At 35.1% G+C, this 23701-nt stretch overlaps 1 protein-coding gene across 1 annotated transcript in view; it reads right to left on the reverse strand.

Annotated features, from left to right (window-relative positions):
- Positions 1–8104: 8104 nt before the first annotated feature.
- The window catches only part of LOC137188503 (complement factor H-like), a 49695-nt gene continuing 34098 nt past the window's right edge, over positions 8105–23701 (reverse strand). Inside the window, exons 31-39 of the mRNA XM_067598157.1 lie at positions 22936–23133; positions 20049–20237; positions 17484–17663; positions 15471–15650; positions 13882–14061; positions 12293–12472; positions 10705–10884; positions 9116–9295; positions 8105–8449 (exon numbers count right to left, since the gene is read on the reverse strand). Coding sequence (XP_067454258.1) covers positions 8256–8449; positions 9116–9295; positions 10705–10884; positions 12293–12472; positions 13882–14061; positions 15471–15650; positions 17484–17663; positions 20049–20237; positions 22936–23133 — 1661 coding nt within the window. The 3' untranslated portion in view covers positions 8105–8255. The remainder of the gene's footprint in view (positions 8450–9115; positions 9296–10704; positions 10885–12292; positions 12473–13881; positions 14062–15470; positions 15651–17483; positions 17664–20048; positions 20238–22935; positions 23134–23701) is intronic.

A 23701-nucleotide genomic window follows, 5' to 3' on the forward strand; every position in this document is an offset into this window, starting at 1 on the left:
CTGGTCCCAAACTGTGGAGCCTATGCTGGGCAACTGGTTGCTTTATGACCAGAGGTTAAGCGCCAGTAACGCCACCATAAGAGAGCTGGAGGAACGTTTGGAGTCCAAGGAGAGGGAACTCACTGAGGTGCTCCAGAAGAGTAGAGATGACATCTCTGAGAGAGATGCACTCATCTCCTCCCTCAGAGAAAATGTCCAAATCAAGAGCATACAGGCCGACATCATTGAGCACTTCTGGAAAGAGGAGTGTATCAAGGTCACAGCCAGATATGAGGCAGAAAAAGTCATACTGTTAGCTTCTGCCCAGCTGAGAGAGGACACAGTGCACAGCCAGAAGATGGAAAAGACAGAACAGGAGAACGAGGGGATGCAAGAGGAGAAACAACAAGAAAATGAGGGGAAGCCAGAGAAGACACAAGAAAACGAGGAGAAGAAAGAAGAGAAACAACAACAAAATGAGGACAAGAAACAAAAGAAAGAAAGACAAAAACGGGAGAAGGAGCTGAAGAAACAGAGAGCTAAAGAAGAGAAGATGGAAAAGAAGAAAGAAAAAGAGGAGAAAATGGAAAAGAAGAAGAAAGAAAAAGAAGAGAAGATGGCACAGAAACAAAAAGAAAACAAGGAGAAGAAAACAGGATTTTGGAGCTGGATGCGCAAGAAGAAGAGCGCCAGCGACAGAGAGGTGGAGGAAGCTGCTTGTTCAGTGCAGGCCGAACAACAAGCAGAACCCCTTCTCTCCACCCTCCCTCCCTCTCTCCATCCTTCCTCCTCTCCTCCATCTTTCTCACCCCCATCCTTCCTCCTTTCCTCGTCTTCCTTTACCCCCAACCTCTCTCCTCACCTCCACCCTCTCTCCATTCCCCCCTCCACCTTTCCTAACCTCCTTCCTTCCTTCTTTTCAGGGCGGCACGCGGGCTCAGTGATCAGCACTGCAGCCTCACAGAAACACCTCCACATCCTTGTTTCTGCTTGTTTCTGTGTGGAGTTTGCATGTTCTCCTCGTGTCTGCGTGGGTTTTCTCCCACAACACAAAGACATGCAAGTTAGGCTGATTGGAAACTACTAAATTACACCTCGATAGATCACAAATACCTGATGAAAACACAAATAAAAAAAATTAAAAAAATAAAGTACAACTGTATGACTTTATACTGTGAATGTTAGAAAGTAGAAGCTCATGTCAAATATCATGTTATGATTTAAAAAAGATTAACGTTCCATTCAGAGAGGATCACAGGAGGAGGTGGGGAATATATATTATTTTCTGTGCTCCTCTGTAAGTGAACTCATGGTTCCTGACGTCATTTTAACCATGAAGAAATGAGATAGTCTGTAATAGACATGAATATTCAGCTGGACAAAGCCAAAGCATGAATATCAATATATGTTTCAGACTTAAACACTTGATTGTTATTATTCAGTGTGACTTTTTTCTGCCATCACTATGCATGTAGATGCAGAACTCTGAGTTAAACACACTCATCAAATAAATTACTGGAAGCAAATGTGAAACTGTGGAAAAAGTTCAATACTGGTGATTACAAATCGCAAAAAGATACCACAATCACTCAGACTCAAATTGTTTTAAAAATGAATTAGTAGCTACAGTAAAACTTAAACTGCATTCACAAAAGTATAAGCTAGCTGTCATATGACTTCTATTATTCATGCTGGGAAGAAACACAGTAACATTAAGTCCTCATAGGAAGCAGCTACATATATACATACACACAACATGGGTGCAATGCAAACAGGAACTGCTAACAGATAATTCAGCATACATTTAATAGTGTAAATTAGCCAAAATGTAAACTAATATTGGCTGAAACTTGGGGGCAAAGACAATACCAGTCCAGACCTGTAGCTAACGTTACAACAGCCCATTTTATGTCATAAAATTTTATGACATGTGTGCTTTGTCAACCATCTTCATGTAATGATGCCCTAAATCATTACTAAAATTTTATGCCATATCAATAATAAATATGAAGGGAAATGTAACTTACTGAGGCATTTTATATCTCAACCCATTCACCATAGAAGCAGGTTCTGTGAGGCACACAGCCCTACATGATGCTTATATATGTGAAAAATAGCATAAAATGTGAACATGTTCTGTTCAAAGTGGTTGACACTCTGGAATATGTTGGGTTAAAAATAATCTTTACAGTCTAAAGAGTGCAACCACAGCAAAGAATTAGTCAAAGGCTCAACAGGGATTGCAAAACTCTCTAGTACACAATTAGATCTGATATTTACTAACAAACCAGAAAGAATAATCAAAAGTTGATTACTGGTTTATCCGATCACAATCTAACTCTATTTGCAAGGAAACTGACAAAAATAGATTTAGGAATACTGTCAACCACTAAGACAAACATCTTTCACTGCAAACCTTAAGCTAAGCAAGATGAATTTGACAATGAAATTATTGGTTTGAAATGGGATGATATACTCTCTTTTGATGATCTGGATTACGGCTGTAACACATTTACTCATAAAATTATTTCTGTAAGGGAAAGATTTACTGTGAGGGTCCATAAAAAAATCTAGAAATAAAAATAACAAATCCTGGTTTAATGAAAACTTGTCAAGAGATGCAGCACTGAGGAAAGCAATGAAACCTGGAAGAGACACTGATATGCAGATTCATAGAGATTTGAGGAACAAAGCTATTCAAGTGTTGAGATTAGCTAAATCTTGTTTTTATCTTAACATAATAATTAATGAGGCAAAAGGAAAGAGTAAACTAATCAGGAAAAATATTGGTAATCTCACTAAGAAGGAGCCAAAGTTTTTAGGACACTTCCAATTGATTGTTCCTATAAGGACACTTTTGTGTTTTGTGTTGAGAAATGTTAAAGATATCAAAATTGACAGTGAGAAAACTACTCATATGCAGCGTGTCCTCTCTGGTCCGCCCACTGGACTGGTAAAATAAGACTAAAGGAATCAAAACAAGGATAAAATGTTGTGATTAAATGTTGAGTGATGTAGCAGTTATAGTTAAAAATGAAATTTTTGAAAATTGAAATACATTTCTTTTAAAGTCGTGCTGACTGTCATGAAAAAAATGGAAAAATGGTGTCCATGTAGACAAATAGATGGATTAAATTTTGTGACTATTTCATAAATTGCCATGAGACTGGGTTGGCCTATAGATTAGATGACTGCATTGGGATCCTGCAGGACCCAACGCAAATCTTGTGTGAGTGGGCAGTTTTCACTTTGCTGTGGGTGGGAATGGGCGGTCAAAAAATATACTGTGGGTACCAGGATTTAGTCAGAAATCCAGCAGGAGCTGGTGGGAGCGGGATTAATAAAACAGTCCGGCGCAGGGCTAAAGGCCAGGTTTTTGAGCTAGCAGAGACCACTGAGACACAAGTAAATAACATCATCAGCTCCTTAAAGGGGCCTTCTTATGCTTTTCCTTATTTTCAGACATATATATAATGTCACAATGTGAGATGTTCATGTTAAAAGTGGCAGACGTGTCAAATAATGAGGTAAACGTATGTAGAAGTAATCCCTGTGAGCATGAAGCAACAGCTTCAGACTTATCTGAATGCTAAGTTTCCAATGTTTTTCTCTACTTTCAGCCTGAGCTGACATTGGCTCGCGACAAATTTCTTTATATGGTCATCTGCTCCACACACAGCGCAAGCTATCTTGCATTTAATAGAGCAAATCAAATTTAGGCTTGATGGACGTAGTTGGTGCTGTGTTTTTAGAGCTGTGTAAATTATTTGACACAGTCAATCATGACGTTTTAATTTTGAAACTCTCTAAATTTAACTTTTCATCTAGAGCACTGGCATGGATGTCTTCATATTTATGTAATAGGATATAAAATGTTAAAGTTTGTGAAGCACTGTCAAGTAAATGCACAAGGGGTGTTCCACAAGGGTCAATGTTAAGCCCCCTATTATTTAGCCTATATATATTAATGAGCTCTCTCAATAGTGTGATGACACAGACCTGCGAATGTATGCTGATGACACTGTTGTATACATACAACCAAATACAACTGAGTTAGCAGCTGCTAAGCTAACAATTGTTATGGAAAGGATCACACAGTGGCTTGATCAATCATGTCTCTGTCTGAATATTAATGAGAAAAAAGGTAGGTTTTTCACTAAAAACATGGTATTATATCTGAACCTGGACATTATCATCAAAGGCGAAAGGATTGTAATAGCCGCTCTGGATCCAAATTTTAACCTTAAGAAACATGTTTAAAAAATGGTAAAAACCATAAAGTACAACTTAGCAAACTTTAGACACATCAGAAACGGTCTATCTCTGGACACAGCCAAAATATTAATACATGCTATGATCCTTTCCCATATGTCTTATTGTACTACATGTTGGGGGCAAGATGGTGAGATAGCCATACAACCCCTTGGGTCATTATATAAGCAAACTCTGGACAAAAAGCTGATGCATTACCATCACTGCAGGGTATTAAAGAAATACAATCTATTTAGCTTTGAGAATTTTAGATGATATTCTAATTTGTGACTTGTTTATAAAATTTTTAGTAGTTTGGCCGTTCCTCCATTACATGACTTTGTGCATTTTCATTCCGTTAGCTCTATAAAATCCTTCAGAATGTCGTCTATACGAGATTGTACCATACAACATCATTGCACTGCATTTGGGCAGTAAGCATTTTCTGTAAAAGCCACAACTCAGTGGAATGCTCTACCTGGTGACATGAAGAGCTGCAGTTCCATCAGTACGTTCAAAACAAAATGAAAAAATCTGTTAAAAACTACTCAGCTCTGTAACCACTGACTCTAAAGTTCATCTCATGGGCTTCTCATGAACGCAAATAATCTTGCTTTTAATTTGACAAGCTTACATTATTAATTTCTAGTTGATATTGTGAGTGTATGTGATGTGTATTATGTGTCCTGTGTGTTTTTTGCTTTGTACTGTTTGTTATTATGCTGTTATATGTTTTAATTGTAACCTCCCTAAGGGACTGCAGATGAAAATTAGCTATCAGATAACTCTGGTGCAGTACATCAAATGGTAACATTTATGTTTAACACTGTTCATGGTCCCAATAATTACAATACAATTTTACTGTCACATTGATTTTTACCTCTGCAAGGAGGGAATGGATTATCCCACCAGCCATCTTTGCCACGTTTCATCTCTGAACTGCCAACGAGAATTGCCCCAGGACCATCACAGCTGAATGTAAGATCGTAGTCAGGAAGGATTGGATCATCATTTTCTGGCAAACCTTGTACTGTAATCCCTTGATCTGCAGATGGGGAGTAACAGCTCAGAGCTGAAACTAAACACAAACAGTCAGTCAGGCCACTGAAGGATAAAAAAGCTGAACAAGGCAACATTTTGATGTATTAATACACCCATCTCATCAGCCAACATCACAAAGTAGGGTTGCAACACAGCACTGAGATGAGATTCTGAGTTAAAACTAATTCTTGAGCACTAAAGCCCTTTTTAGACATGGATTGCTTGCTTCATCTGTATGTTAAAGTAATGGCTTTTTGACATATAAATGTGACTACAGTGCTCTGAAGAAGGCGGAACAAGACACACATTATCGTCTCTCTCTTGCTGCTGTGTTTGCAATGAAAGTCCAAACTTCTCAGATTGTCATCACAATATTTATGGAAATGTGACTGGATGTTTTTTTAAGATGAGAAAATTTGCCATCAGATATGCAGTATGTAATGAAGGGCACGTCTGCAAGCAACTTGTGTTTTCCACCTAAAGAAAGTCTAAAAAGGAAACGTATCTTTTGCAGCTTAGAACATTTCCCTTTTTATGTAACATGATTACTGCAGTCCTGCTACATGACCTAATATATCCAAGGAGCTACAACAAGAATGGTCATTTAATCAGTGGTGAAAGAGTAGAACAGAAAGTCATTTAACTCATGGTAGCACATGCGCCGACAGACTGCCAGCCAGCCTCCAGCTGTACATACATATCTGATGGTTGGACTTGATATATAAACAGGAACATCTGGGAGTTTCGCACATGCTATCAAACAACGACATAACAACATGGTAAAAGAAGAGGATATATTGGCATTGTATTCTTTTTAGGACACATAGCAACTCTCAAATAATTATAAAATGTGAAAATTTTAATATCTAAATCTTAATCAAGTTCACCCTTTGTGATACAAACCAACTCCTTGTATGAGCTACTGTATCTTATTAATTTGTCTGGGGGAGGGGAGTTGGCCTGCACCCTTCTCAGCTGGTGTAAAGCAGGCTATTTGTTAGCCAGAGCAACTTTTCATGTTTAAATGGTGGGATGCATATATAATATACATTAATTCACAAAAATGATCATGGATATTAGCTCATAAAGTCGCTCATAATAACAATACAAAGAAATAGAAGGGTAGAGGCAACAGAGAAAACAGAAGAAAAAAAAAGGGGGTCATTAAGAGGATAAATCAATCTGATGTCACAGACCAGGTGAACTGGCTTGTGCCCAAATTGCAATACATTTACACTAGTTAAGATTTATGACATACTGTATGTGTACATAAATGTGGGTACTTTATAATCCAACATAGATAGAAATGTAACATAAAGAACAGATTATTCTTCTCTTAACATTTAACACATTCCACCTGCAAAAACAATTAAGATGTTGTATTGGGGGCCATTTAGTGTTGCAAAAAATCCATTATTTTGTATAGTCCACAATTGACAATTATTAAAGTCTTATGGAAACATTAGAACATAGATTTATCAATGAACATATAATTTTGAGACAATAATTTACCATCTACACACATATGCACTAATTCCTCTGTAATGTAATAAGGCAGTACTACACATCAAAACATGCAGTTTACATGAGTCTTGAACGTCTCTTCCCTTGCATACAGTGTCCTCTTGGATAAATCGTAACACTTCAGTATTTTATAGAAGTCGGTCTTACTGTTCTGTGACTGTGATAAAGAAATCCCCACATTCCTCCACAGCTGAAGAAAGAAGAGTTAAAGACAGTTGCATGTTTCTTTGATAAATGCTGTTATCTGAGCAGAATTGGTATGCGTTTGTCCCCAGTGCATGTGCTTCAGGAGCAACATGAACTGCCCAATAGGATTGTACAAAGCATTGTGACACACCAACACACACTGATAACAAATGATCCAGAAGTGCTCAAATACAGCATCTGTGCATCCACATCTAATTCATACAAGGCTGTAAAGGAATGTGTTCTCAGCTAGAAAAATTAAAAGTTTGCTTGTTACTTTGTTAAAAAAAAAAGATTTGTTGTCTGGATTATGTTCACTGGCAATGAGAAAAGGTCATTGCTTTGGTTAAATATTGAAAAATTCAAGGTGTATCATGCTTCAAGTCAATGCTGACTTTTTAAATACTTAAAGGATACAATTTTTTACTGTCAACAAATCCCACGATTGTTGTTTCTATTGTTGTCCAAAAACTATTCAAAATGCATCAATAAGCCACACTGATGCACTGGCAGACATGCTCCTTCATTATAGTCAAAATGAGCACCGTATTTTGAGTCGATCACTCGCACACTGTCCTGCTGTCATAAATCTCACTAGTGCACCAAATCCGAGGCTTAAAAATGTACTCTGGTTTAAGTAATGTCTGCTAAAAACTACAGTGCACAATATACTTAAAGATTTACATCTTCAGAGAGAACAAATGGTCTTGGGGCTGAGAGCAACACACAGGCTAGGGAGGTTGAAAAGCTTGGTGTTTTAATTAATTTCAAAACCTGAGCACATAAAAACCAGGTGCTTGCACATGATATGAGTGCACAGTTTCAGATTTGTGAAACCTTTTTTCTATTTGTGAAAACACATTCCACATTTCTCCATTTCATTGGTCATGGCCAAGTAGAGCTCCTCTTTCTCTCTTAAAAACAAAGGTAGAAATGTTTTACCTTTGAAAAATACAATCACAAAATATCTTTATAGAGTAAATTTTCTGTCTAGACCACATCTGTCTAAAGAGGTAAGGATGGAAAAATAAGTGAAATCGCCCTTTTTTCAGTTATCACAAATGTTTACTCGCATAAAACATATACATGCGTCTGATTGTGGAGGCAGAAAAAACAAAGTGAATATAGTGAATATGTTTTATTAAAATTACCACACACAGCACTGAAGTACAGACAGTTGATCAGTATATAACTTGTCTAAAACTTAATTCTGATTATCTTTTACATGTTTGTCCAGACAGCTCATGTTTATCACTTCCAGCTGACTAAAACTCTTAATGGCAAGTTGGCAGGTCCATCACACCATCATTACACCTCTGACGCATTCTCACTCTGCCGTCATGTGTTGTTCCTATGAGACACCGGAACCCTATTACATCATCATGGGCTGAATACAATTTATCTCCACGTATATGTTTGACTTCAAGATTATGTGCTCTCAGGAGTTCTTTATCCACAGTGCAGGGTTCTGTAAAAGATAACAGATAAATAACATTCATGTGATGACTGAATGTACAGCATACTCCATATATGATTATTGTCAGTGTTGGGTAAAATATATATTTAGTGTGTATATATTATATCATATTAAATTACAATACTCTGTATATAGAGCACACATTACATGCCAGAAAACCATGAAACAGATAGGAAGGTTATATTGCCTTATTTTATACCTTTTGAGATTGATTAAGATACTGCACTACTTTAAATGATCTACAATGGAAAGTATCTATCTCAGCAGCTAGCTTTCATGGCTATATCTTTTTTTGTTTCAGCTGTCTATTGGTCTATCTCTATAACAATTTAACATGTTGACTTACAGAAATAATATATTTCTTCATGTAGTTACTGTATTTTGGCTTTGTACGGCAGAGTACTTTCTCAGGTACATATGAAATTTAAGAGTGGTTCTGACCTATCAAAAACACTCATTTAATCTTTTGTATTATCTGAATGAATTTGGAGTTTAAATATGATGCACAAATTAAGCAAAATAAAACATGTAATGAAAACAAACTTTATCAGCATATTTTGGCACAGGAACTTATACATTTCAGTAGTTTCAATTAATGTTTTTATCTATGTAAAATAATTACGCAAAATGCAAGATTAAAATATGAATATGACTTACTGAGGCATTTTATCTCTCCAGTCCATTCACCATTGTTGCAGGTTTGGTAAGGCTCGCCCTCCATGACGTAGTATCGCTGACATATGTATTCAACTCTTTCATTATGCTCATATCGAGGTTTAACACTGGTCGTGGTGTCTCCATTTTCAAGGACAGGTGGTCTTTCACAGCCTGCAGGAACTAAAAGAATGTGGGTGATACAGAGAAAGTAGAAGTTTAGACATTATTGAGGTGAAAATATGACATTTTTCTAGAGTGACAGATGTTTGACTGTGATTTGCAGTTACACGATATTTTGCAGTTACATGTTTTGTGGCCTTAAAAGTGAATTTAAATGGAAACAACTAAAAAAATAAATACAAATAAGTCATTTTCAGAAAAGCTCTTGTAAGTCCTTCTTATAGAAGCCTGTATATCTATATGTTTCCATTGTGACTTTTAATGACTATATGTACAGTAAGTATTAACATTGGCTGTTTATCTGGGCATGTTATTCTGATAACAAGATATGATTTAGTCTTTATATTTACATCCGGTATTAATAAGCACTCTCTTTATCTTGACACTGTGATCAGATCACAGATCAAGAACAAGGTAAAGGAAAAGGAGAACTAAAACCACTGGCACATCAGCTGTTTGCTCCTGTTTTTATGGAAATAGTTGAGAAAGATGAGAACAAATGTTTGGACAAGGGAAATGAAGCTGAATTTCTTTTAGGAAAATCAGTATTCTACAAGGTTTATGCTGTCAAATTAAAATTGATTAACACATATTTAATGTATTATTAATTTATATTAAATAAAATAAATATTTAATAGGTTAACATTATGTGTGCTCATGAGTTCTCTATCCAAGGTGCAGGGTTCTGTAAAAGATAACAGATAAATAACATTCATGTGATGACTGAATGTACAGCATACTCCATATATGATTATTGTCAGTGTTGGGTAAAATATATATTTAGTGTGTAATCAGTATCATATTAAATTACAATACTCTGTATATAGAGCACACATTACATGCCAGAAAACCATGAAACAGATAGGAAGGTTATATTGCCTTATTTTATACCTTTTTAGATTGATTAAGATACTGCACTACTTTAAATGATCTACAATGGAAAGTATCTATCTCAGCAGCTAGCTTTCATGGCTATATCTTTTTTTGTTTCAGCTGTCTATTGGTCTATCTCTGTAACAATTTAACATGTTGACTTACAGAAATAATATATTTCTTCATGTAGTTACTGTATTTTGGCTTTGTACAGCAGAGTACTTTCTCTCAGGTACATATGAAATTTAAGAGTGGTTCTGACCTATCAAAAACACTCATTTAATCTTTTGTATTATCTGAATGAATTTGGAGTTTAAACATGATGCACAAATTAAGCAAAATAAAACATATAATAAAAACAAACTTGATGCAAAATTATATCCTGTGCACCATATCATTGTGGCTTGCCAATTAGATTTTATTTTATCAGCATATTTTGGCACAGGAACTTATACATTTCAGTAGTTTCAATTAATGTTTTTATCTATGTAAAATAATTACGCAAAATGCAAGATTAAAATATGAATATGACTTACGGAGGCATTTCATCTCTCCAGTCCATTCACCATTGTTGCAGGTTTGGTAAGGCTCGCCCTCCATGACGTAGAATTTCTGACATATGTATTCAACTCTTTCATTATGCTCATATCGAGGTTTAGCAGTGGTCGTGGTGTCTCCATTTGCAAGGACAGGTGGTCTTTCACAGCCTGCAGGAACTAAAAGAATGTGGGTGATACAGAGAAAGTAGAAGTTTAGACATTATTGAGGTGAAAATATGACATTTTTCTAAAGTGACAGATGTTTGACTGTGATTTGCAGTTACACGATATTTTGCAGTCACATGTTTTGTGGCCTTAAAAGTGAATGTAAATGGAAACAACTAAAAAAATAAATACAAATAAGTCATTTTCAGAAAAGCTCTTGTAAGTCTTTCTTATAGAAGCCTGTATATCTATATGTTTCCATTGTGACTTTTAATGACTATATGTACAGTCAGTATTAACATGTGCTGTTTATCTGGGCATGTTATTCTGATAACAAGATATGATTTAGTCTTTGTATTTACATCTGGTATTAATAAGCACTCTCTTTATCTTGACACTGTGATCAGATCACAGATCAAGAACAAGGTAAAGGAAAAGGAGAACTAAAACCACTGGCACATCAGCTGTTTGCTCCTGTTTTATGGAAATAGTTGAGAAAGATGAGAAAAAAAGGTTTGACAAGGGAAATGAAGCTGAATTTCTTTTAGGAAAATCAGTATTCTACAAGGTTTATGCTGTCAAATTAAAATTGATTAACACATATTTAATGTATTATTAATTTATATTAAATAAAATAAATATTTAATAGGTTAACATTATGTGTGCTCATGAGTTCTCTATCCAAGGTGCAGGGTTCTGTAAAAGATAACAGATAAATAACATTCATGTGATGACTGAATGTACAGCATACTCCATATATGATTATTGTCAGTGTTGGGTAAAATATATATTTAGTGTGTAATCAGTATCATATTAAATTACAATACTCTGTATATAGAGCACACATTACATGCCAGAAAACCATGAAACAGATAGGAAGGTTATATTGCCTTATTTTATACCTTTTTAGATTGATTAAGATACTGCACGACTTTAAATGATCTACAATGGAAAGTATCTATCTCAGCAGCTAGCTTTCATGGCTATATCTTTTTTTGTTTCAGCTGTCTATTGGTCTATCTCTGTAACAATTTAACATGTTGACTTACAGGAATAATACATTTCCTCATGTAGTTACTGTATTTTGGCTTTGTACAGCAGAATACTCTCTCTCAGGTACATATGAAATTTAAGAGTGGTTCTGACCTATCAAAAACACTCATTTAATCTTTTGTATTATCTGAATGAATTTGGAGTTTAAACATGATGCACAAATTAAGCAAAATAAAACATATAATAAAAACAAACTTGATGCAAAATTATATCCTGTGCACCATATCATTGTGGCTTGCCAATTAGATTTTATTTTATCAGCATATTTTGGCAGAGCAACTTATACATTTCAGTAGTTTCAATTAATGTTTTTATCTATGTAAAATAATTACGCAAAATGCAAGATTAAAATATGAATATGACTTACTGAGGCATTTCATCTCTCCAGTCCATTCACCATTGTTGCAGGTTTGGTAAGGCTCGCCCTCCATGACGTAGAATTTCTGACATATGTATTCAACTTTTTCATTATGCTCATATCGAGGTTTAACACTGGTTGTGGTGTCTCCATTTGCAAGGACAGGTGGTCTTTCACAGCCTGCAGGAACTAAAAGAATGTGGGTGATACAGAGAAAGTAGAAGTTTAGACATTATTGAGGTGAAAATATGACATTTTTCTAGAGTGACAGATGTTTGACTGTGATTTGCAGTTACACGATATTTTGCAGTTACATGTTTTGTGGCCTTAAAAGTGAATGTAAATGGAAACAACTAAAAAAATAAATACAAATAAGTCATTTTCAGAAAAGCTCTTGTAAGTCTTTCTTATAAAAGCCTGTATATCTATATGTTTCCATTGTGACTTTTAATGACTATATGTACAGTCAGTATTAACATGTGCTGTTTATCTGGGCATGTTATTCTGATAACAAGATATGATTTAGTCTTTGTATTTACATCTGGTATTAATTAGCACTCTCTTTATCTTGACACTGTGATCAGATCATAGATCAAGAACAAGCTAAAGGAAAAGGAGAACTAAACCAACTGGCACATCAGCTGTTTGCTCCTGTTTTATGGAAATAGTTGAGAAAGATGAGAAAAAAAAGTTTTGACAAGGGAAATGAAGCTGAATTTCTTTTAGGAAAATCAGTATTCTACAAGGTTTATGCTGTCAAATTAAAATTGATTAACAGATATTTAATGTATTATTAATTTATATTAAATAAAATAAATATTTAATAGGTTAACATTATGTGTGCTCATGAGTTCTCTATCCAAGGTGCAGGGTTCTGTAAAAGATAACAGATAAATAACATTCATGTGATGACTGAATGTACAGCATACTCCATATATGATTATTGTCAGTGTTGGGTAAAATATATATTTAGTGTGTAATCAGTATCATATTAAATTACAATAGTCTTTATATAGAGCACACATTACATGCCAGAAAACCATGAAACAGATAGGAAGGTTGTATTGCCTTATTTTATACCTTTTTAGATTGATTAAGATACTGCACTACTTTAAATGATCTACAATGGAAAGTATCTATCTCAGCAGCTAGCTTTCATGGCTATATCTTTTTTTGTTTCAGCTGTCTATTGGTCTATCTCTGTAACAATTTAACATGTTGACTTACAGGAATAATACATTTCCTCATGTAGTTACTGTATTTTGGCTTTGTACAGCCGAGTACTTTCTCTCAGGTACATATGAAATTTAAGAGTGGTTCTGACCTATCAAAAACACTCATTTAATCTTTTGTATTATCTGAATGAATTTGGAGTTTAAACTTGATGCACAAATTAAGCAAAATAAAACATATAATAAAAACAAACTTGATGCAAAATTATATCCTGTGCACCATATCATTGTGGCTTGCCAATTGGATTTTATTTTATCAGCATATTTTGGCAGAGCAACTTATACATTTCAGTAGTTTCAATTAATGTTTTTATCTATGTAAAATAATTACGCAAAATGCAAGATTAAAATATGAATATGACTTACTGAGGCATTTCATCTCTCCAGTCCATTCACCATTGTTGCAGGTTTGGTAAGGCTCGCCCTCCATGACGTAGAATTTCTGACATATGTATTCAACTTTTTCATTATGCTCATATCGAGGTTTAACAGTGGTCGTGGTGTCTCCATTTGCAAGGACAGGTGGTCTTTCACAGCCTGCAGGAACTAAAAGAATGTGGGTGATAACAGAGAAAGTAGAAGTTTAGACATTATTGAGGTGAAAATATGACATTTTTCTAGAGTGACAGATGTTTGACTGTGATTTGCAGTTACACGATATTTTGCAGTTACATGTTTTGTGGCCTTAAAAGTGAATGTAAATGGAAACAACTAAAAAAATAAATACAAATAAGTCATTTTCAGAAAAGCTCTTGTAAGTCTTTCTTATAGAAGCCTGTATATCTATATGTTTCCATTGTGACTTTTAATGACTATATGTACAGTCAGTATTAACATGTGCTGTTTATCTGGGCATGTTATTCTGATAACAAGATATGATTTAGTCTTTGTATTTACATCTGGTATTAATAAGCACTCTCTTTATCTTGACACTGTGATCAGATCACAGATCAAGAACAAGGTAAAGGAAAAGGAGAACTAAAACCACTGGCACATCAGCTGTTTGCTCCTGTTTTATGGAAATAGTTGAGAAAGATGAGAAAAAAAGGTTTGACAAGGGAAATGAAGCTGAATTTCTTTTAGGAAAATCAGTATTCTACAAGGTTTATGCTGTCAAATTAAAATTGATTAACACATATTTAATGTATTATTAATTTATATTAAATAAAATAAATATTTAATAGGTTAACATTATGTGTGCTCATGAGTTCTCTATCCAAGGTGCAGGGTTCTGTAAAAGATAACAGATAAATAACATTCATGTGATGACTGAATGTACAGCATACTCCATATATGATTATTGTCAGTGTTGGGTAAAATATATATTTAGTGTGTAATCAGTATCATATTAAATTACAATACTCTGTATATAGAGCACACATTACATGCCAGAAAACCATGAAACAGATAGGAAGGTTGTATTGCCTTATTTTATACCTTTTTAGATTGATTAAGATACTGCACTACTTTAAATGATCTACGATGGAAAGTATCTATCTCAGCAGCTAGCTTTCATGGCTATATCTTTTTTTGTTTCAGCTGTCTATTGGTCTATCTCTGTAACAATTTAACATGTTGACTTACAGGAATAATACATTTCCTCATGTAGTTACTGTATTTTGGCTTTGTACAGCAGAATACTCTCTCTCAGGTACATATGAAATTTAAGAGTGGTTCTGACCTATCAAAAACACTCATTTAATCTTTTGTATTATCTGAATGAATTTGGAGTTTAAACATGATGCACAAATTAAGCAAAATAAAACATATAATAAAAACAAACTTGATGCAAAATTATATCCTGTGCACCATATCATTGTGGCTTGCCAATTAGATTTTATTTTATCAGCATATTTTGGCAGAGCAACTTATACATTTCAGTAGTTTCAATTAATGTTTTTATCTATGTAAAATAATTACGCAAAATGCAAGATTAATATATGAATATGACTTACGGAGACATTTCATCTCTCCAGTCCATTCACCATTGTTGCAGGTTTGGTAAGGCTCGCCCTCCATGACGTAGAATTTCTGACATATGTATTCAACTCTTTCATTATGCTCATATCGAGGTTTAACACTGGTCGTGGTGTCTCCATTTGCAAGGACAGGTGGTCTTTCACAGCCTGCAGGAACTAAAAGAATGTGGGTGATAACAGAGAAAGTAGAAGTTTAGACATTATTGAGGTGAAAATATGACATTTTTCTAGAGTGACAGATGTTTGACTGTGATTTGCAGTTACACGATATTTTGCAGTTACATGTTTTGTGGCCTTAAAAGTGAATGTAAATGGAAACAACTAAAAAAATAAATACAAATAAGTCATTTTCAGAAAAGCTCTTGTAAGTCTTTCTTATAGAAGCCTGTATATCTATATGTTTCCATTGTGACTTTTAATGACTATATGTACAGTCAGTATTAACATGTGCTGTTTATCTGGGCATGTTATTCTGATAACAAGATATGATTTAGTCTTTGTATTTACATCTGGTATTAATTAGCACTCTCTTTATCTTGACACTGTGATCAGATCATAGATCAAGAACAAGCTAAAGGAAAAGGAGAACTAAACCAACTGGCACATCAGCTGTTTGCTCCTGTTTTATGGAAATAGTTGAGAAAGATGAGAAAAAAAAGTTTTGACAAGGGAAATGAAGCTGAATTTCTTTTAGGAAAATCAGTATTCTACAAGGTTTATGCTGTCAAATTAAAATTGATTAACAGATATTTAATGTATTATTAATTTATATTAAATAAAATAAATATTTAATAGGTTAACATTATGTGTGCTCATGAGTTCTCTATCCAAGGTGCAGGGTTCTGTAAAAGATAACAGATAAATAACATTCATGTGATGACTGAATGTACAGCATACTCCATATATGATTATTGTCAGTGTTGGGTAAAAATATATGTTTAGTGTGTAATCAGTATCATCGTCTTTCTTGTCCATTTAAATGGTTAAAAAAATCAATAAAAATCAATACACAATTTAAAAGTAATTATATGTAATTTAAAAGATATCAAATCACATGAATTTCACCAGAATTTCATCAGTATCATATTAAATTACAATATTCTGTATAGAGAGCACACATTGCAGGCCAGCAAACCACGGAACAGATAGGAAGGTTAGATTGCCTTTATTTTATGTCTGTTTAGGTTGGTTAAGAACCTAAAACCCCCCAAAATGTAGATACTGCACTACTTTAAACTATCTGCAGTGGAAACTATCTATGTACAAACAAAATGTGTTCTTTCATCTTTCTTGTCCATTTGAACGGTTAAAAAAATCCATACACAATTTAAATGTAATTATATTTGATTTAAGAAGAACCTAAAACCTAGAAAAATGCAGATACTGCACTACTTTAAACTATATGCAATCGAAAGTGTCTATCTCACCAGCTAGCTTTCACTTGATGTATCGCTTTTGTTTCAGCTGTCTATCGGTCTATCTCTGTAACAATTTAACGTGTTGACTTACAGAAATTAAACATTTCTTCAACATAATCTTTATATTGTAATAACAGATTCCAAAAAGTCAGATACCTGTCTCAATTTAATATTCACCAAATATGTAGTTACTGTATTTTGGCTTTGTACAGTTGTGATATTGTCAGCATAATTTGCAGCATTCACCAGTTTTCTGGTACTTTCTCTCAGGTACATATGAAATTTAAGAGTGGTTCTGACCTATCAAAAACTCTCATTTAATCTTTTGTATTATCTGAATGAATTCAGAGGTTAAACATGATGCACAAATTAACCAAAATAAATTATATAATGAAAACAAACTTGATGCTAAATTATATCCTGTGCACCTTGCCAATTAGATTTGATTATGTTATCAGCATATTTTGGCAGAGCAACTTATACATTTCTGTAGTTTCAATTAATGTTTTTATCTATGTAAAATAATTACGCAAAATGCAAGATTAAAAATATGAAGGGAACTATGACTTACGGTGGCATCTCATCTCTCCAGTCCATTCACCATTGTTGCAGGTTTTGAAAGGCTTGCCCTCCATGACGTAGCGGTTCTTACACATGTATTCAACTCTTTCATCATGCTCATAGTGATGTTTAGTAGTGGTCTTGGTGAATCCATTTGCAAGGCGAAGTGGTATTCCACAGCGCAAAGGATCTAAAAGAATGTGGGTGATAACAGAGAAAGTAGAAGTTTAGACATTATTATGACATTGTTACCTAGAGTGACAGATCTTTGTCTGTGATCTGCAGTTATTTTGCTGTCACATGATTTGTGGCCTTTAAAGTGAATGTAAATGTAAACAACCACAAAAATAAATATAAATTAATAGTTTCCAGAAGAACTGTGTAATTATTTTTCTCATGGTCTTTATGTCTATATGTATATCTATTGTTATTCATATGACCACATTTACATCCTGATATTAACGTGCTTTTAATCTGGCTACATTATCAAGATAATGACATCTGATGATGGGCCTTTGCATTTTGGATCTCAATATACAAATTAGGTAGACGGAACCTTTCAGACTTGTCAATATACAGTACACGCCATGTCACAAGTCAAGGCACGCAAAGCAGGATACACCAGGTGGGCCAGCATGACATGCAAGGCAAAGATCTCTTGGCAGAATGGAGATAGCTGTATAGATTCATAGAATGATTTTCAGCAACCTTGCTGACTAGGCTAACACCATTCAAGTTCAAATGTATTGTCATTCAAACCATACATTGGCATATATAATAGAATGAAAACATAACGTACCCAGAGAGGCCACAACTTTAACTTTTTTAAGCATTTTTACCCAGATATATAACCTGTCATGTGTTGAAAATATGGTAATCCAATGCCATTAAAATTAAGGTTACATTCTACATAATTTAAACTTTTCAAATGATTTTACTCCAGATTTAACAGATGGCTAGATGTAAACAAATAAACAAACAAAAAACAACCATGCATTCTCCACTGCTTATTTGGGTCCAGGTCAGCAGAATGAGCAAGGTAACCAAGACTTCTTTATCCCCAGCAACGTCCTCCAGCTTCTCCTGAGGGACCCTAAAATATTCCCAAACTATATGAGATACAAAATCCCTCCAGCATGTTCTGGGTCTGCCCTGGGGTCTCCTACCAGCTGAATGTGCCCAGGCCACCCCTAAATTAATTCTTATTCTTTCAGTCACTACCCAAAGCTTGTGAACATAGGTGAGAGTTGGAATGTAGATGGACTAGTAAATTGAAAGCTTTGCCTTCAGGCTAAAGAAAAATGAAAGGAAAATCCACGAGTCTTTGTTCCATGAAATCAATTTAACTTTTATACATCTTGGTTGAATCCTTAAGATCCACTTGCATTATGAATGACATACAAACTACAGACTGTCCGGGGACCGTGTGGTTTTCCTACACAGAGCAGATGGTCAACCATCACCCCAGGAATCTCTTACTAGCTTGCTACTCTGGACTGTAGGTTTGATGATTTATAATCAGCTAACAAATAAGCCCTGCTGGCTTTACGGACATTTCACATCCATGCCATGGAGGTCAGACAGAGTTGATGCATTATTGTTATTCTTTTCCAAAATTCTGTGTCATAACCAATTTGGTTATGTATGTATGTATGTATGTTTGTTTTAGAGTGAAAACCTTCCACATTGATGTATATCTTCATCTGTTGAAGGGGACGACTGCTGACTGTGAACAAGCCAAATATCTGTGCTTTTGCTGTCAATGTAAATGCATCCAGTTAAAGTCTGCCAGTGTTGTGGCAGTGTTGCTTTAGAGTGCAACACATAAATCAGCCAGCAGATTTGTATATACTTTAAAAGGAAATCAGTGCTGATGGAGAGGCTTGCTAGCACTAGCACTACTATGGCTACCCACGATGTTCATGTGACCCTCGCCTTGTACTTTTGTCATAGCGGTCCCTTGAGAGTCTCCCAGAGTGATACTGCTGTACGGGCTCTGCTTATTTTTCCTTTGCAGAGGAAGGATTCGGCTATATCTTTCTTAGCTGGGCAGCTTGAGATAGCAGGAAGAGACAGAGTTACAAATTGCATTTAAATCTGGCTGAGATGTGGTCTGGCTGATTCAGTCATATGTTGCATTTTAACTGTAATGACCTGCATTTTTCCTTATTCATGTAAGATATCCAGATTACATGTTAATACCTGGTAAAATGGGGTCTAAATTATTTATATAAAACATGAAACACTAAGAATAACTGCCATATTTCAGGAAGAAGAAAATAGCAGCACAAAAGATAATATGCATAAAATTGACATGTTTCTCACAAATAAAAAGCTGGTTTAAATGTGATGTGGCTTTACAGTCCACCTCATCCTGAAATAGCAGTTTCAGCATGAATTGCCTCACAATATAAAGAATTTGCTCCACTTCCTTTGCAGTTTTCCTTTAAAATGCAAGGTAAATAGAGTGAAAGCAAGCCCTCTGAGGGAAACATCTGAAAGTTAGGTCATGGACCACCTTTAACCATCATTTCCTCAGATAAGGAACCAGGGGATAAGAGAAGGATTTATTTACCTCCACATGTTGGGAAGGGACCACTCCACTGTCTGTTTGCTAGACATTCGACCTCGTCCTTCCCTTGAAGAGTGTGTCCAAGCAGGGGGCAATAAAACCTTAACTTTTCTCCTCTCCTTAGATGTGCACCTTCTACATATTCATGGACCTGTACATTGGCAGGTACACCTGTGACTGTGCATGTGTCTGCTTTAAGGAAGAAAAACAGTTTTATCACCAGGTTTATATAAATAGCAACTTTTTGGGAACTCAAATCTGATGTAAATCTATGTCAAAATCTTTACCTCTGTACATAAATGTATCTAAATTTACTACTAAAGTGAATTACAAAAATGTAAGCTTAAGCGTAGATGAGGACATTAATTACCAAAGTTTCAATCTTAACGTTTTTGTCATCACTTATTGGTATACTGATTCTTGAGTGTATATTACAGACTCATAAAAAGAAATACTCCTAATATTAAGCTTTGGTTTGAAATCAAAGCAAAAAGTAAAATCTATTTCACAGAGTGAACATTTGTCGTCAGCCCCATGAAATAGTTATTGATAATCAGGCAGCTGTGACTACGTGATGTTCTGTTATCAACCATATATTTGGATTTTATCTTTGTTTACTTTTTAATGAAGATGGAACAGCTGCTACATCTATGAATGACATCATTAAAACTTTAATGGATTATTATACTAACATATTCAAGGAGGTAGAGGAAGTATTTCAGTCAAAACATTTTTCTTTGTTTGATTTTTAGAAATCTTGCCCTCGTCCTAAGCTCACAGATGAGCGGCAAGTATTATGTGAAGGTACTATTAATTAGAAAGAGTTATATGATGCCATATATTCTTTTCAGAATAGCAAGTCTCCCGGATTAGATGGAGTACCTATGGAGGTTTACAGAACCTTCTTTGTTGAGATTAAGGATGCTTTATTAGCCTACTATAATTTCTCTTGGGAAGCAATCTAATTCCCAAAAAAGAGGGTTTAATTTCCCTAATGTTAAAACATGATATAGATGGCCAGGCAAAAGATCGTGTGAATTTAAACAACTGGAGACCCCTAATACTCTGACGCCTGTATTCTGGCCAAATGTATTGCGCTTAGATTAAAGCAAGTCATTCAACAATTAATACATTTTGATCAAACAGGTTTCTTAGAAAGCCAATTTATAGATGATCAGGCGTCTCTTTGAAATCATTGATTATTATGATAAGGATAATCTGCCTGGTTTGATATTTATAGCTGACTTTGAGAAGCCTTTGACATGGTTAAGTGTATCAAAATCAAAAATCCTTTTAACAGAATTATGAGAATTACTATGGGTATATTATTGACACAATTAAACTTTCAAGAGGGGTCAGACAAGGCTGTCCTCTTTCAACATATTTGTTTATTCTTGTTATAGAAACACTGACTTTAAAAGTAAGACCTAATGTTAACATTAAAGGTCTAGTGATTAATGGTTTGGAATCAAAAGCTTCTTTTTATGCGGATGATGCTTCCTTCCATGTAAAATCTGATGTCCTCTCTTTAGAGACACTTATTCTAGAGTTGGATTCTATCACCTCTTTATCAGGCTTGAAGCCGAATTATGAAAAATGTTGTATTATCTAACGCTATACACTGTGAGGTACACAGGTGGCTATGCATTTGTCTGTTTTGATGAAGTAAAAAAAATAAGTTTTATTAATCCGTTTTAATAAACAGTAGCATATTGGACTTAGGATCTGAGCTTTTGGGCTTCACAATTTATGTCTAAATGTATGTAAATTTACGTCAGTATGCAAATGTGTATAAATGCGTATAAATGTACTGATACAGTAAGAGTAGATGGAGACACACTAAAGTTTCGATCTAGATGCCTGTTTTTATGAAATAGTCTATGATAAATATTTTTACATTATAAATGGAATACACGTTAAAGGGGTCGCAGCGATGAACCCACAGAGAATTATCACCCGACTCTGCCATTCCCCTCAGCTCTACAGAGCTTTATAGCAGTGGACACCAACTCTGCTCCTGGAGAACTACTGCCCTGCGTGTTTTAGGTATCTCCCCACTCTAACACACCTGATTCTAAGTATTAACTTGTTATCAAGCAGCTGAAGCTTGTCAGAGCTCGATAACATTATAATAATTAGAATCAGGTGTATTAGAGTGGAGAAATACCTATAACATGTAGGGCAGTAACTCTCCAGGGGCAGGGTTGGTGAACACTGCTTTATAGCATCTTTTAGCTTATTGTTTTGATTTTCCCACTTGCAACTTTACTGTTTTGGATTACTGTCACCGCTCTCATAGTATCATTTTTTTCAGTGGCAGCAGGCAACTGTCCTCAGGATTAAAACCATAAAAACCCACTGTACGATACTTGTCCAGCACCAAACAACAGCCAGAGAAAGTTAGTGATCAGCTGGTGAACATAGAAAAGCATTTAGCAGCTTAACTATGTTTCTTAGGAGTTGGTGGAAACCAAAACAGAGATAAAAGAGAGTGAGTGCCAGGTGGCCAGAAACACGCCTACAAATGATTGCTATTGTTGCTCTGTGTTTACTGGATGTGCAACCTTTTGCTATGAAGTTTCCAACATCAACTTACAAGGCGATAATGTGTCAGTGTTGTGCTCACAGCTTGATTCCGCAGCCCTCTAGTGGCAAAAACTCAATAATTACAGGTTTGATTCCACTTCTGAACAATATAGTGTATGTTTCTTCAAACCTCTTCAAAACCTTAAACAAATTACTCCACAGCCATTGCAACTCTAACATCTTTCAAAATCAATAGTAAACGGGCATTAACTTTGTCAACAAAATGGATCATAACATGTTCTACAATAAAAATTAGAAAAGGTTCTGATGTGGATATTTTGTACACTGTTGCACTGATTTTTACCTCTGCAAGAAGGGAATGGTCTATCCCACTGTCCATCTTTGCCACATATCAGCACTGAACTGCCATCAAGAATTGCCCCAGGACAATTGCAGCTGAATGTGAGTACATGATCAGGAATGATGGGATCATCATTTTTGGGCAAACCTTTCACTGTTATCCCTCCATTTGCAGGTGGGGCGTCACAGCTCGAAGCTGAAACTAAACACAAACAGTCAGTCAGGCCCACTGAGGGAAAAAAAGCTGAACAAGGCAACATTTTAGATGTATAAATACAACCATCTCATCAGCCAACATCAAAAAGTAGGTTTGCAACAGAGAGAAGAGCCTAACGCCACTGAGATCCTTTAGATTGAGGTCAAAATGCAAAATTTGTGTCTCCTAAATAAGAGACATCAACCAAAAAAAAAAGCTACACCTACAACTGTTTAACTTTTTTACCCTCAACTCAGCAGACATAGAAAAAAATCCCATACATCATTTGTGCGTTGCTTTGATGATTGATGTTTACTTGCTAGCATTGCAGTCAGTAACATAATGCAATGGTCTTAATAGACCTTTCAGTACCCTAATCTGATTTTCATTTACTTTATAAATGTTAGCATGTATATTGAAATCATCATCTTCAACTACTAACAATTCGCTGTTTACAAGTACATTTGTGCCAATAATCAGTCACACAACCGTACTTCTGGACTTCTGAGTTAAAACAAATTCTTAATCACTCAAGCCCTTTTCAGACATGGAATCAAGAACAACATCTCCTGTA

The sequence above is a fragment of the Thunnus thynnus genome, chromosome 8 (genome assembly GCF_963924715.1).
Source record: "Thunnus thynnus chromosome 8, fThuThy2.1, whole genome shotgun sequence".
Classification (NCBI taxonomy): Eukaryota; Metazoa; Chordata; class Actinopteri; order Scombriformes; family Scombridae; genus Thunnus; species Thunnus thynnus.